The sequence below is a fragment of the Manis pentadactyla genome, chromosome 15 (assembly GCF_030020395.1).
Source record: "Manis pentadactyla isolate mManPen7 chromosome 15, mManPen7.hap1, whole genome shotgun sequence".
NCBI lineage: Eukaryota > Metazoa > Chordata > Mammalia > Pholidota > Manidae > Manis > Manis pentadactyla.
Genome location: NC_080033.1, coordinates 37,013,600 through 37,029,320, shown reverse-complemented (window position 1 = coordinate 37,029,320; position 15,721 = coordinate 37,013,600). Strand labels below are relative to the sequence as shown.

The following is a 15,721-nucleotide window of genomic DNA, read 5'->3' as shown; positions in this document are numbered from 1 at the left end:
GGAAACTCATTCCATGCTCTTGGCTAGCAAGAATTAATATCGTCAAAATGGCCATCCTGCCCAAAGCAATATACAGATTCAATGCAATCCCTATCAAATTACCAACAGCATTCTTCAATGAACTGGAACAAATAGTTCAAAAATTCATACGGAACCGCCAAAGACCCCGAATAGCCAAAGCAATACTGAGAAGGAAGAATAAAGTGGGGGGGATCTCACTCCCCAACTTCAAGCTCTACTACAAAGCCACAGTAATCAAGACAATTTGGTACTGGCACAAGAACAGAGCCACAGACCAGTGAAACAGAATAGAGTCTCCAGACATAAACCCAAACATATATGGCCAATTAATATATGATAAAGGAGCCATGGACATACAATGGGGAAATGACAGTCTCTTCAACAGATGGTGCTGGCAAAACTGGACAGCTACATGTAAGAGAATGAAACTGGATCACTCTCTAACCCCATCCACAAAAGTAAATTCGAAATGGATCAAAGATCTGAATGTAAGTCATGAAACCATAAAACTCTTAGAAAAAAACATAGGCAAAAATCTCATGGACATAAACATAAGTGGCTTCTTCATGAACATATCTCCCCGGGAGAAACAAAGGCAAAAATGAACAAGTGGGACTGTATCAAGCTGAAAAGCTTCTGTACAGCAAAGGACACCATCAATAGAACAAAAAGGTACCCTACAGTATGGGAGAATATATTCATAAATGACATACCCGATAAAGAATTGACATCCAAAATATATAAAGAGCTCACACACCTCAACAAACAAAAGCAAATAATCCAATTAAAAAATGGGCAGAGGAGCTGAATAGACAGTTCTCCAAAGAAGAAATACAGATGGCCAACAGGCACATGAAAAGATGCTCCACATTGCTAATCATCAGAGAAATGCAAATTAAAACCACAATGAGATATCACCTCACACCAGTAAAGATCGCCATCATCGAAAAGACAAACAACAACAAATGTTGGCGAGGTTGTGGAGAAAGGGGAACCCTCCTACACTGCTGGTGGGAATGTAAATTAGTTCAATCATTGTGGAAAGCAGTATGGAGGTTCCTCAGAATGCTCAAAATAGAAATACCATTTGACCCAGGAATTCCACTTCTAGGAATTTACCCTAAGAATGCAGCACTCCAGTTTGAAAAAGACAGATGCACCCCTTTGTTTATCGCTGCACTATTTACAATAGCCAAGATATGGAAGCAACCTAAATGTCCATCAGTAGATGAATGGATAAAGAAGATGTGGTACATATACACAATGGAATATTACTCAGCCATAAGAAAAAAACAGATCCTAGCATTCGCAATAACATGGATGGAACTAGAGGGTATTATGCTCAGTGAAATAAGCCAGGCAGATAAAGACAAGTACCAAATGATTTCGCTCATATGTGGAGTATAAGAACAAAGGAAAACTGAAGGAACAAAACAGCAGCAGAATCAAAGAACCCAAGAATGGACTAACAGTTACCAAAGGGAAAGGGACTGGGGAGGATGGGTGGGAAGGGAGGGATAAGGGTGCAGAAAAAGAAAGAGGGCATTACGATTAGCATGTATAGTGTGTGGGGGGCACGGGGAGGGCTGTGCAACACAGAGAAGACAAGTAGTGATTTTACAGCATCTTACTATGCAGCTGGACAGTGACTGTGAAGGGGTATGTGAGGGGGACTTGGTGAAGGGGGGAGCCTAGTAAACATAATGTTCTTCATGTAATTGTAGATTAATGATACCAAAATAAAAATAAAAATAAAAATAAAAGAAAAGAAAGCGGTGGCACAAGGAAGCTTTGAGGTGATAGTATAGTTCTGTATCTTGATGGTGGTCAAACAAATCTTGACGTCATAAAATTGTGGAGAACTACACACACTACATAAATGGGTACATGTAAAACTGCTGAAATCTGAATAAGGCTATGGATTGTAACAATGTCAATTTCCTAGTTTTGATATTAAACTATAGTTACGTAAGATGTTACCACTGCATGAAACTAGGTGAAGGGATCACTGGATCTCTCTACTGTTTTTTCAACTTTCTGTGGGTCTGTATTTCAAAATAAAAAGTAAGGGGAAAAAAAACTATATATGGCCATGCCCGAAAAAGTTAATATAACAGGTAAAAAAGGTTTAACATAGTATTTGCAACATCATAAAAAGGCTCTCATGAGCACTTTGATTTTACTGAGCACTTCTTAAAAATCAATTTCAAAATACAGATTTCTGCACTATTCAAACTATTTCAGCAGCAAGTGTGACTTGAGCCAAAATTACTGAGTTTAGTTACCAGATACTATATGAAATCTCTTATGCACATGGCAAAATTTTTTTCAGACTTGAAATTCCTCAACTTATTAAAACAAGGAGCCAGAGCATGACATAAATGGCTCCACGTTCCATTTTTTCCACAAAATCTTTAAGTCAAATTTCCATATGGCTCAAAGCCCTTACTACATACAAAAGTCTATGTATCATCAAGTAACTCAGAGGATAGAAATAAAAGTATCACCTGCTGTTTGGGACCATATTAATGAAAAGTCTTGTTCAAGGCCATCCTTAATTTCAATAGATATTCCCTTAGAAAAATATAATCACACATCACCTCAAAAATGGTAAAATGAATCTGAAGTCTTTATGGTGTTCTGTAGCAGCTAACTCATTGGCAAATATTCTGAAGGATAGAATGAACACTCTACTGTGGTCCTCTGAATTTCTCAAGCAGGCTCTTAACTGTTCAATCAGCTCTGTAGGAAAGAGCAAAGATAGCAGTCTCAGACTGTTGGGAACTGGACCCTTATTTTTCAAATAAGCATCCTCTCTGGCCTATCGCCCCTTCACACTACTCTATACCTATGTGTATGTAAGTGATTAATACAGTCTCTGGTGCCGTGGGTGTGATTTTAAAATAGTTTCCCACTGTTACTCTAACAGATTCAACAGAAGAGAGAATAGAAAGCTGAGTGAAATCATACAACAGCTTGCTTTTCTATATTCCATAAAAAAAGTAGCTTAAATTCTTCTTAGCTTCAGCCAGTAAAAGAATACCTAACCACACCATCTGACCAGTCTGTTATCAGCCAAGAGAGCCCCTGAATTTTTCTTCCATGGACTCTTTTGGATTCCTAACATTAGGATTTATTGGTACAAGTTTCATGGAAGAAATTGTAATTGTAAGGCCATTTATTTACACCAGGACCACAATGTTCTGAAGCATACTCCCTCTACTTGCTTTAGACTTTTCTAATATCCCTTTCCCATCTTTCCTTTCCTGCAACAAACTAAACCTTCTGTGTGAACCCAAGGTAGACTTCAAAGACTCCATCCATTCACTGTTTTCTTTTCCCATTCATCAGCTAAACTTAACAGGGGTTTAAAAAGATTCCACACACTGAAATGCCAATGATTCTGACAATGACAGTGTTCACTGGTCACAGACTTTAGGTGAGAAGATGAGTTGCAGCAGGAAAGAAACTTAGTTGAACACAGTATACTAGATTTTGGGAAATTTTCAAATATGAATGACACCAGCATAGAATCTACACTGTAGAAAATCTAGTATCTTCTTGAAAGCACATTTCAGTACCCAAATGCAGTAACAGTCAATAATCTGAAGGTCTAGTTCACTAAAGAATTACTGCGGGCTACATTTGCAAATGCACAGATATTATACTTGGAATAAGGACTCTAAATTCTTTCATACTCAAACAATGTTAATCTGCTGGGTCACTTTGGAGCCCAGCACTAACCCCAATCCCACTGATCATACTGTGTAGAAATAAGCAGAAAGAGGTCATAATGCCAGCACTGAAGAACGGCATCTCTATCTTGGACTTACTGTGGTATAGTGTGTAACTTAAGTAAAAGAGGAAAATGCCCCACTGCAGTAGAGCAACAACATGTCAACCCCAAAATTTCAACTCCCTGCCAGGCAGTATCACCTAAATATTACATCTTTTACTCCAAACCAATAGTCTTAACCCTTATTTTCAATACTACCACCAAGTCACTCAATTTCAAGGCTAAAGCATGATTATTAAATCCATGAAGGGAGTCAGAATTCTCACCATCCTTACCTTGCAGTACCTCTTACATTCATTCTTCTTTCCCATTCCCATCATCCCAGTCCAAGAAATTATTCCTTAAACCCAAGTTTCCCAACAAGGTCTTCGTGATGCCCCACAGTCAAATTCATACCTCAAAACATTATTTTGAACAAGTCATCTAAGCCTTGAAAAAATATCTACACATCTGGCAGTGCAGCCAACACAAACCTATCCTCATGAGATTGGACAAGCTCCAAGCACCTTCCACAAGTTTCTGGACACTGGGGCTCAGGACCAAGGACTCCGAATCTCCGTAAGTTTTCTGTGTTTGCTACTTTCTGTCATATCTTCTTTCTCCATGATCAGCAATTAAATCTCTGAAAAGGGCCTATGGCTTGTTTTCATGGACAACCAGAAGGAGCAAGTGGACTGCTTCCTACACCATAGCCAGGCTTGGAGGGGAATGCAGTCCAAGAAATAGAATAGTGAAAGTTAACTTTAAAAAGGAAAAAAAAAGAAAAGTAAACAAACTCCCTAAGTCTCTGGGTACATGGAGAAGAAAGCTGAGATGGTAAGTCTAAGCGAGTTTAATTTTGAAAGAGGAATATGAAAACTTCAAGATAAAATCCAAATATCTTACTTTACATTTAAGACATTTCCATCTTAAATAGTAACCTAATGGTTAAGAGGAAACATACACATAAAAGAAAAATTAAACATAAGCAAGCTATACCAAGAGCATGAACCAAGCACTTCAAGAGTTCAATGGAGGAACCAAACAAATCAAGAACCTACACACTGAAGAAGTCAGTATTTTGAACTGATACTGGAGTGTTCCAGGACTAAGTCAAGTAGTTTGGCTGAAACAAAGAACACAGAGAGAGCAAAGATGTGAAAGGGTGTATGTATACAGCTATCCCACAGTTCTCATTCACTATCCTTGTATTTTTTTCTCCTCTCCCTACTGGACTGTTAGTTCAGAGGCCAGGGATCACCACAATTTGTTAACCTATTAGCTATATGTCAGTCAGATCCCAAGAACCCAGAATGATGGTCACAGTTCTATTGTATTTAATCTCAGAATAGCGTAACATTGAAGTGCTCTCTGAACTCAATTTTTTAAATACCTACGTTAAAAATAGCAAAAATCCTGTAAGAGTCAGGAAATAAGGATCCATATATCAAAGCAAGAATATTTAAACACCCAGACACTCTTACAAAAACACTCTTAGAAACTGCTGAATAAAATTTTAAAATTTTTAATTGCTGATATCCTCTAACAGAGAAGGTAAAAGAATGGAAAGTCTGATGATGTGATAAGCAGTTTTAAAACAGATTTACAATCAGTTTTTAAACAGTAGTCCCTCTGGGAAATGAAAATTCCTCTCCTAAATCCCTTTGAGGGCAATGTAATTTTTGAATCAGGAACAAGAATATCTTGCTTCTATGTAAGTTCAAATGTGAACCCTTTACAGTATCCTTGACATCAAATAGCAAGTAGAAGAGATGACAATTTCTAATCTATCATAAAGAGAGGCAGACAGCATTTTGGATTTACAATGCATCTTTGCTAGATACATATACAGAAGCTTCAGCAAAACGAAATTAGGGAACTTCAAGGTTTTAGTTGACAGTGATTACTTAACTGGAGCCTATTCCTGTCAAATGAAACGATCAGAACCCCTCAGTATCAATTTGCTTGTCACTAAATCACAGGTTTATGCTTTGTCTTGGAAATGCTAACAGGATGGAACTATGAGCCTTTTATTAAAATCTGATGACCATGGAGAGCGCCTGTGAAGCTTAGCAACAGAGGACTCAACCCTAAAAGGTTCCCCTCTGGAAAGTGAAAACAGGTTTGACAAATACGCCGCACCAGTCCTAAAACATTTGACTGCATTTTCCGTAAAAGGTGGGAATTGTAATAGTAGCATACACCAGTACTATATAGCAGACACCAGCCCACTAGAAGCAGATGGAACCCACCAACTCATTTTACCCAGACCTTCAAAAAGGTACACAATGGTCTCTGCTTGCCAAAGCAGGGCAGAGCTGAATGGGTGAACCTAAGAAAAGGTTTCACAAGGGATAACTAATGGTAATTTCATTTGCCTACTGTAGTCCCCAGTGTAATACAGGACCTGAAAAATGAAAAACAATATGAAAGCTTATTCTCCATACTCAAGCTAAACACACACACACACACACACACACACACACACACACACACACAGACCAAATCTTTATTTTACAACATAAAAGACTATTTTATTTCAGCACAGGGGCTCTTCCAATCCCTGCTTCTGTACATAATTCACCAGGGATCAGGTAAGATTCCATTTTGTAATAGTTGAACTTTAAACAGTAAATCATTAGTGGTGCAACATTCACTCATTAGTATAAAGTTATCCCCTACTATGGACAGCATTGGCTATCTCTGCCAGAACAACTTTACAGTGAGAAGCTGGGGCCAAGGATCATGAACTCCTAGAAAGTTCTATCGGCCTCGAGCTCACCGTCTCCACCAGCCTAAACTTAGCTGTCACTCAGTTCTTCACTCCCCACAGAACAAGGCACCGCTAACACAGGAAATTTTACAAAATTAAAAATTAAAAAATGGCCAAAGGGTCAAGAGCAGGCAAAGCCTTACAGGGCTGACATGATTCCTGTTTGGGATTGGGGGAGGGGGAGGAGCTTTCTGGATATTTCTATTCTTGGCAAGGAAAGCACCTCCAGGTCCTGTACCATCAAGAGGCACCAGCAGGAACGTTCTGAGGGAATGAATGATTTGCCTGTGCTACGACCTCATCTTGGGGTATGATGACGGGGAGCAAGATGAGGTCTGGAAGGGCGCGTCAGGGGGATGGGAGGAGAGTGAACGGGTAAGAGGGTCGGGGAAGGCGTGGATGGCTGAAACGGAGAGTGTGGATGACTAAGGGGGGTGAGGGAGGTGTGGATGGCTGAGGGGATGTCCCGCAAGGACGGGCACGGCTGAAGGCGAGGGGAAAGGCGCGGACGGCGGAGGGATGGAGGGAGAGTCCTCATCCCCATGACGAGCGGCGGCGGCGGGCCGAGCGCGGCGGCCGCGCCTGGGCTCCCCGCTCCCCCGTGTGGGCGTGCGCCGGGCCCGGCCGCCAGGCCGCACTCACCCCACGACTCCCTGGTTGTAGTTCCTCCGCTTCCACGGGGTCCCGCTGTACACGCCCCCGCCGCCATCGGCACGGCCGGTCCCCGCGGCGCGCCCTCCGCGGGACTGCAGCAAGCTGTAGTTGAGTCCGTAGGTGCTGGCCTTGTTGTCGCGCTTCCGCTTGTTGCTGCCGCCTGAGGCCGGGTCGGCGGACTCCGCGGCGGACACAGCGGGGCCCGGGGACGCGGCGGGCGACGGCGACGGCGACGCGGCAGCGCGACGCGCCCAGGCCGCGGGCTGCTGGTGGTTGTTGTTGTTGTTTGTCTCCAGGGGCAGGAAGTCCCGCTGTTCCGCGGGCTGTGAGAGGCCGCCCAGCAGGCGCTCCCCGGAGCGGTACATGCCGGCCGGGGCCGGGGCCGCGCCGCCGGGGCTGCCGGGGCTGCTTCCGCTCCCGCCGGTGGCCGGGCTGCTACCGCCGCCGGCGCTCGCGCCGCCGCTGCTGTGACAGTGGTGGTTGAAGTAGAGGTTCCTCAGCCCCTGGGTCGTCTCCCAGATCTGCATCCACAGACTGTTGGACGGTCCGAGCTGCTCTGGCTGGAACCAGGCGATCCTCGGATCCATCAAACGGCGGCGGCCGCTGCCCCCGCCCCTCCCGGCCGCCCGCAGGGCCGCCGCCGCCGCCGCCGCGCCTCAGGCGCACGCCCGGCCTCGGCAGCTGCTGCCTCTGCTGCTCCGGACCCGCCGCGGGCGGCGCGGTCGCGCAGGGAGCCCGGCCGGCGCCGGCGGCGTCGCTCCCGCCCTCGGGGGCTCCGCGAGCCCTCCCCCCTCCCACCGCCCCTCTGCCGAGCCTCTGTCACCGAAGTCCCCGTGCAAATGGCGGCGACGGCGGCGGCAGCGGCGGCGGCTCCGAAGAAGGGTGAGCAGTGGCGGCGGCGGCAGCGGCGGCGGCAGGACGCGCCTGCTCCGTAGCGTCCTCGCTCCTCCGGCCCCGGGGCGGGGCCTCCACCGGCTCCGCCCCGCTCGCTCCACCCCTCCTCGCCCTCCCACGCTCGCCCCGCCACCGCCGCGCTGAGCCGCCCGTAGACCCGGAGGCCGCGCCGTGCGTCACAGAGGCCGCGGCGCGGCCCGTATGGGGCCGCAACCGCCTGGCCCAACCGTCCGGGTGCCGGCTCGGGAGGGGGTAGCACGTACCTGGGTTCCTGGGTGCCCTTGACACGCGCGCCGTCCCGGGTCTCGGTTTCCCTGTCCCTGAGACTAGGTGAGGCCAGAAGGAGGTCGCCGCCAGCTCCGCAGGGAATTGATTAGGGGAGGCACCGCCCCACACGTTATTCCTTCCCCCACCCAGTGGCCTCCGGGACCCCCTCGCTCTGCCGGCCCTGCGGACGCCTCCGGCGGTTTCCGCTCTAAGCACACCAACAAGGGAAGAAAATGCGCTGTCCCGGACCCGAGCATGTGCTCTGAGCCCTGTCTGCGCTCGAGCTGCACTGGTACCTCCAGTCCCCGGTCGCCCCGCTCCCCACTGAGCCCGCCCTACCGCGCCCTGGCCAGGGCTGGGAGCTGCAGACCTTGGCGGAGGATCCCCTAACCCACCTCGAGACTGGAGAATCCCGCACCCACCTGCACGGCTGGACCCGCATCCTCGTTGAGTGTGTAAGCCATGGGCTCAAAACCGCCGTCACACACCCAAAACCCACGTTACCAGACACGCACAGATGCACGGACATGGAGACACAAGCTGCTGCTGTTCAAGCCTGTAAAGGAAGCTCGCTTGCCCTAAGGCGCACCAGCAACCATGAAAAGCCCTGCTTAGTTCGGAATGAACTTTAAGAAAATCCCATCCCTTTAAAGCCTAAAATGAAATCCATATTGTTGGCATCAGTAGAGATTTTCCGCAAGGTAGTTATTTGCATATCTTCCCAAACCCTGTGGTTGAAAAAAAACCTAAAGGGAATTTTTAAGAATTTTAAATCGTAAGAGGAAAAAAGAATAAATGAGCACATTTCACGTGTGCTCTGTAAGGCTGGTCCAAGGTCCAGAACGAGTCCCTGACGCCGCATTTTGGCCTTCTATTTTGGGAGTGCAATATCCTGGAACTTACTTTTTTCTTTGGCGAAGATGAAAAATTACCAAACAATGAAACATTTTTCTAGCTCTTGCCATAAATATGGAAAATACAGAAACCCAAAAAAAACCAAAGAATTTTGGTTCATTCTATTTGTTATTGGTTTACCACAAATCAGGATTAAAAGCATTCTTGGAATGAAATTGGTTGTATGCTGTGAATTACATAGCCAGGAAAATAAGTAGTGATCGTTTTTACACAATTCACAATGACAAACGAAAATAAGGCATTGTATAAATACACGTTTCTTTTGGTGACTTCTGATTTGTCTTTTAAATTCAAGCAAATGGAAAGCCATAAAAGGTAAATACTATCTGAAGTTCCCACCATCTATAAGTAATCACTGTGATGACTTTGTTAAACTCTCTTCCAAAAATCTCTCTGTGCACAAGTATGATCAAAACAGTCTTTTATTTTTACTTATTTATTTTAAATGTTATTCAGCCTTTTAAAATATTTTTCAGATGACCAAGAACACATTAAATGCCATATCTAGGACCAGAAAAAAGTATGGAAAATTGTAATAGTACACCCCAGAAATTAACATTTGTTATATTTGAGTATTCATTTCTCCAAGCAGACCTTAAGAGCTACTAAAACTATTGGCAAAAATGATCAAATTAGTTAATATACATAAAAGTACTTTGTAAAATGTGGGCTGAAAGGCAAGACATTATTGTTCTTGTTCACCTGCAGGGAAGGCTGACTGGTTAGCATCCTTGTTTTAGGGCATTCATTCAGTAAATCTTGGTTGAATGCTATAACCCATGCAGAACTGAGCTAATTGCTGTAGAGAAGATAAATAAGCAACCAGGGCCTTTGGCTGCCTTCCATGAACTTATTGTCTGGTTAGCGAGGCAAAAAGAGGTAAATATTAAAGTCAAACTGCAGTTCATTCAATTAACTTCAATATGTCTTGAACAATTATGTACTAGAATCAGGGGATGCAGCAATGAACAAGACTGATGAGATCCCTACCTTCATGGACCTTGCATTCTGGTGGGTAAGGCAAGCATGTAAGGTCAGACTGTGGTTAAGCACCATGAAGAAAAAGAAAGGAGGCTGAGGGGATAGTGATATTGTGCTATTTTTAAATGGGCTAATCAGGGAAGACTGCTCTGAGGAAGTGACAGTTGAATAGGGACTTAAGTGAGGCAGTGGGCCATGCCCATCTAGGGAATGATCCACCAGGCAGAGAAAATAGCAAGTCTAAAGGCCCTGAGGCAGAAATATACTTTGGGTGCAAGATAATAAGGCAGTGTAATTGAGTGTTGATTGTGTACCATGGCATAGATTCACAAAATACCTCTTCTGGAAGTTTCCCCCCAAGTCATCCAGCATAAAGTAAAACAGTAGGAAATTTTGTGTACACAAAATTCTTTTCACTTTCCCCAGTAAATCTGCCATGTTTTGTCTCAAAATAGTCTACCACTGCATCCAAAGAGATAGACTACACTAATTTCAATAATAAATTTTGATTACTCAACCTTTTCATTTTTCTGCTTAGAACAAAAGAACAGACATTTGTAACAGTCATCAAAACCATCTGCATTAAGTTGATGAGCCAAAAATACAGCTGTCACAAACCCAGACATTTTCTACCATAATCTAATGTCCTATTCATTCTCAGTATTATTGTTCTTAGGAGGTAAAATGTTGAGTTGATAGTTTCAACTTGAAAGATTTACTGAAACACCAAGATTCTACAGAGTAAAAATTGAGAAATGAGAAGAAAGCAAGTTACCCAAGAATCAGGCAAGTTTAATATGCCTGTTTCATTGATTTATTAACTTGAGTAAAACAGGAGAATTGCACATACACACTACTACATGGAATTATTAATAATTAGCATTGTAATTAAATCTTAGTATATAATTGTGTTACTCCACTCCAGAGTTAACAAGAACCATGAATAATAGTCAGATAGTTATAGTTATTAATATCTTCAGTGTTGAGGTTATGAAGCATTTGCTCCGGGTATCAATAATCTTGGGCTTAGGCCCCATTTACAAATTTCTCCATTCTTGCACAAAATATACATTATTGTACCACTTTTTTCTCCTTCATGAATGCGAACAGGATTCCAAGTAGGAGAATCTCTTTCAATGAGGCTTCAAAATGATATGCAATGTGGCAGCCTGCATCTTGTTCTGGTCAGTCCAAATTTCTTCCATTCCTGTTTTAGGAACAAACTTGCTCAAGTTATGTGCCATTTTAGGATCTTTGGGGTGTGTGTGTGTGTGTGTGTGTGTGTGCATGCATGTAGGTGTTTAAGAACTTTATAGTATATATACTATAAAATTACTTTAAGTGTACAATTTAATGATTTTTAGTAAATTTACAGAGTTATGCAACCGTCACCAAAATCTAATTTTGGAATATTTCTGCCCCCAAAAAGATCTCTAGGGCTCATTTGCAGTCAATCCTTTTCCCAGCCCCAGCCTCAGGCAACTGCTAATCTACCTTCTATTTGTATAGATATGCCTTCTCTGGATAATCTCTGTTTTACATGGTGTTTCTATAGAATTTGACCATGGTGGCTGCCAAAATCCCTATTGAGAAGGGATTTGCCTAGCCTAATAAAAATGAAAAAAGAAAAAAAAACTCTGCCAGAATGTGGGTGCATTTTCTCATAATTTTGACCAATCAGTAAAAGTCCAGACATTTTTCACATTCAAGTTTTCACAAGTTGATTAAGGCAGCTCCTTCAACCACCTTTCCTGTTGTAAGGGAAACAGCACCCTTGGCCATGAGCATGCAAAGCCAGTGATGGTTCTTGGGCAGTCACGCTCTAAAGAGAAAGCCCAGAAACTCAGCCAAGATCCAACACCCAAATAACTCTGCATTGTACAATTCTTGTAACTCATCACTGCAGGGCAGTCTGTGGATGAAGAAGAACCCAGATAAGGTGATCTTGCCTAAGAAGGTACTTACCACAACTGCTTTTGTCAACGCTCATTGAATAGCTAAAGCAGAGAAATTCCATTTCTAAAGATAAATGTTCTTACTAAAGGTAAAAGGCTCACTCCAGAATATTCTCTTGCTAGAACCTACATAACTTGAAATGCAGTGCAGACCTTCTCAAAAAAGTTTTATTTGGTTTGTTTAATTTAATGTATCAACTTGACTGGCTGCTATAGGGTGCCCTGATAAAACATTATTTCTGGGTGTGTCTGTGAGGATGCTGTGGATGAGTTAGCATCTGAATCAGTGGACTCAGTGAAGTAGATTGCCCTCCCCAATGTGGGTGGGCCTTATCCTATTGGTTGAGAGCATGAATAGAACAAAAGGCAGAGAAGGGAATAATTTGCCCCTTTTTTCCTGCCTTCAGACTTGAGCAGAATTATGCTGTCAGTTTTACCTGGTCTCCAGTTTATAGACTGCATGTCATAGGACTTCTCAGCCTCTATAATTGCATGAACCAATTCCTCATAATAAATCTTCATAAATCTCTGTATATGGATATATATTATATTCAATAAATCCAAATAAGTCATGTGTATGTGTGTGTGCATATATATCCTACTGGTTCTCTTTCTCTGGAGAACCCTAATGCAGAAAATTGGTACTGAGAAGTGGGGGTGCTGCTATAACAAATACCTAAAAATGCAGAAGTGGCTTTGGAACTGGGTAATGGGTAGAGACTGGAGGAATTCAGTCTCTACCCTTAAAGATAATTCTGATAAGAGCTCAGAAAAAAAAGAACTATAGAGGAAGCCTCACTTTTCTTTGAGAAAACCTAAGTAGTTATGAACAGTATGTTGGTAGGAATATGGATGGTAAAGGCCATTCTGATGAGGTTCAGATGGAAATGAGGAACTTATTACTGGGAATTGGAGGAAAAGTGATCTTTGTTCTAAAGTGGCAAAGAACTTGGCTGCATTGTGTTTGTGTTCTAGTGCTTTATGGAAGGTAGAACTTGCAAGCAATGAAGCTGGATATTTAACTGAAGCAAATGTTGAGGTGTGGTTCAGCTCCTCCTGGCTGCTTACTGTAAAATTCAAGAGGAGAGAAATTACTTAAAAACAGAACTGTTAAGGAAAAGGAAATGGGACTTAATGATTTGGAAAATTCCCAGCCTATGCCCATTGCAAAAAAAATGAGAACACTAAGGATATGGCCAACCAACCATTTGGGTCACTGGGAAATGAGTAGGGGTGTGAACCACAGATTAATCAGCCACCCCAGGAAGAAAACTGCCAGTTTGAACTGAAGGAGGAGATGGGAAGAAGTAAAAGAATGCTATCAGACTTCGTGGATTTTATGAGAACATAGCGCTATTTGGCTGAGATAGTGTACTATTCCTCAAGACAAGGGAACAGTAACCCCAAAGATGATGCAGAGATCATCAGGGCTGCCTTGGCTTCAGAAGGGATGGTTGTCCTGCATGGAGGCCAGACAGCCTCCTCCCAGAGCTGTAGGGGCAGGGGTGCCGAGAGCTGTGGGGGTGGGGCTTTCTGGAGGAGTCCTGGGGACTGACTCCTGCCTTGTAGAGCTGCAAGGGTAGTACCCCCACCCTGTGGAGGTGGCCACTGCCCCAGTGAATCAGGGAGGTAGGATTTCTAGCCCCATAGGCACAAAGTGCAGATCATGGTGCCAAAGAAGATTATCCTGGAGTCTTAAGATCTCATGAGTTGCCATGCTAGGTTTTGGACTTGCTTGGAACCTGTCACCCCTGCTTTCTTCCCTACTTCTCCCTTTTAGAATGGGAAGTTCTGCCCCATGCTTGTTCCACCGTTATAATTTGCAAGCACATAACTTGTCTGGTTTCACAGGTTCACAGCTGGAGAGGAATTGGCCTCAGCATGAATCACACCTTGAATCCCACTCATCCCTGATTTAGATGGTATTTAGATGGGACTTTGGACTTTAGACTTTAGAGTTGGTGCTGAAATGAGTTAAGACTTTTAGAATCTAGGGGATGAAATGAGTGTATTTTACATGAAAGAAGGACATGAATTTAGGAGGGTCCTGTGGCAGAATGTTATAGATGGAATTTATGTTCTCCCAAAATTCATATGTTGAAACCCTATTCCCCAGTGTGATAGTACAGGAGGAGAGGCCTTTGGGAGGTAATCAGATGAGATCATGAGGGTGGAACTCTCATGAGTGGAACTGATGCCCTTATGAGAGTCATGAGAGACTCTGAATCAGTCTTTCTCTCTCTGCCCTCCACCGCATGAGGACACAATGAGAAGTCAGCAGTTCGCCACCTAGAAGAGGGTCCTCGCCAGAATGTGCCCATGCTGAAACTCTGATCTTGGACTTCCAGCCTCCAGAACCATGAGAAATAAATGTATGTTTTTATAAGCCACCCAGGCTCTGGTATTCTGTTATAGCAGCCTGAACCAAGGTCCTTGGTCAGGAAAGAAGTTTCCAAAGCCCCTGTGGAAAATCCAACTTTACTCTAGTTCTTGTTCTACTTTGAAAATCACCTTCTGCTTTATGTTTATCAGACAAGTATAATCTTCCTCCCAATAAAACTGTCCCTCCTACATACAGACAACCCTCTCAAACCCACTCACTTCCCTCTACTCCCACTCTATCCACTGAGCCTTGACCACCACACTTCTTGCTGAGGCTACCACAATACCCTTCCTGTTGCAGGTCCCAGCGTGTCCACACTTTAACTCCCTCAATCCAACATCTCACAGTACCCAGAGTGAACTTCTAAAAGCACAAACTTGACCCTTTGAACTGTATAATAAAATCAAACTCTAGATTTCTTCTGCCAAAACCCATTCTTCTCATTGTCTTATGTATTTTCACCCTTATCATTTCTCTTGCCCTCCCACTACACATCCACTGCACCACCGACAATGCGACAGCCTCTGCCTTCAGGCCACAGCCGCCTACTTCCCAGGAAACACACCAGCCCTACTTGGGGGCAAGTCACCATTGTTTCTTGTTGAGATTATTAAAACAGCCTACAAACTGGTCTCTTTGCTTCCACCAACACCTCCCTTCAGTATGTTCTCACCCCAGAAACAATGGGATCCTTTGCAAAAAGGTAAGCCAAGCAGTCTTTCTCCCCTGCCCCATATTTTCCCATAGCTCTGCACCTACTCAGATCTCCTTGCATCCCCAAGGCCCTGCCTGATCTGACTCCATGCTGTCTCTGGCCTCATGTCCTATTACCTGAGCCATATGCTCCAGCGACACAGGAGCATGCTCAAAAGGTAGGGCCCGTGCACTTTCTGTCTTACACTGGAACCCACTTCAGCTGCCTGTGCGGGTCCCACGGTTCCATACTTCAGGTGTCTGCTCTAGTGGAAGGCCCCTGAGAGGCCTTCCCTGTCTGCCCGCTTCTGCAACAATTGTACATTTCTGTACCATTTATCCAGCTTTATTGTTCTGCTTGACACTTACTTACAGCACCTCGCATTTATTTGTCTGTTCCTTTGTTTTCT

At 43.9% G+C, this 15,721-nt stretch overlaps 2 protein-coding genes across 3 annotated transcripts in view; both read right to left on the bottom strand.

Annotated features, from left to right (window-relative positions):
- TENT4B (terminal nucleotidyltransferase 4B) overlaps positions 1-7,975 on the bottom strand; it is a 96,120-nt gene extending 88,145 nt beyond the window's left edge. For both annotated transcript variants that reach the window (XM_036881018.2, XM_036881019.2), the window contains exon 1: positions 7,212-7,975. In XM_036881018.2, the coding sequence (XP_036736913.2) occupies positions 7,212-7,810 (599 nt within the window). In that variant the 5' untranslated portion in view covers positions 7,811-7,975. The remainder of the gene's footprint in view (positions 1-7,211) is intronic.
- LOC130680973 (spidroin-2-like) lies at positions 7,810-11,335 on the bottom strand. The gene is made up of 2 exons (XM_057492869.1): positions 8,807-11,335; positions 7,810-8,443 (listed from the first exon to the last, which is right to left on the bottom strand). The coding sequence occupies exons 1-2, from the start codon at positions 8,911-8,913 to the stop codon at positions 7,810-7,812; spliced, it is 741 nt and encodes a 246-aa protein (XP_057348852.1). The 5' UTR covers positions 8,914-11,335.
- Between the last annotated feature and the right edge of the window lie 4,386 nt (positions 11,336-15,721).

What these genes read in the sequence shown, in the direction of transcription:
- LOC130680973 (XM_057492869.1), bottom strand. Translation starts at nt 8,913, where the DNA reads ATGTCCGTGCATCTGTGCGTGTCTGGTAACGTGGGTTTTGGGTGTGTG. An exon ending in ATGCGGGTCCAGCCGTGCAG is followed by an intron (nt 8,444 to 8,806) that starts GTGGGTGCGGGA and finishes GGCCTCACCTAG; the next exon opens with TCTCAGGGACAGGGAAACCG.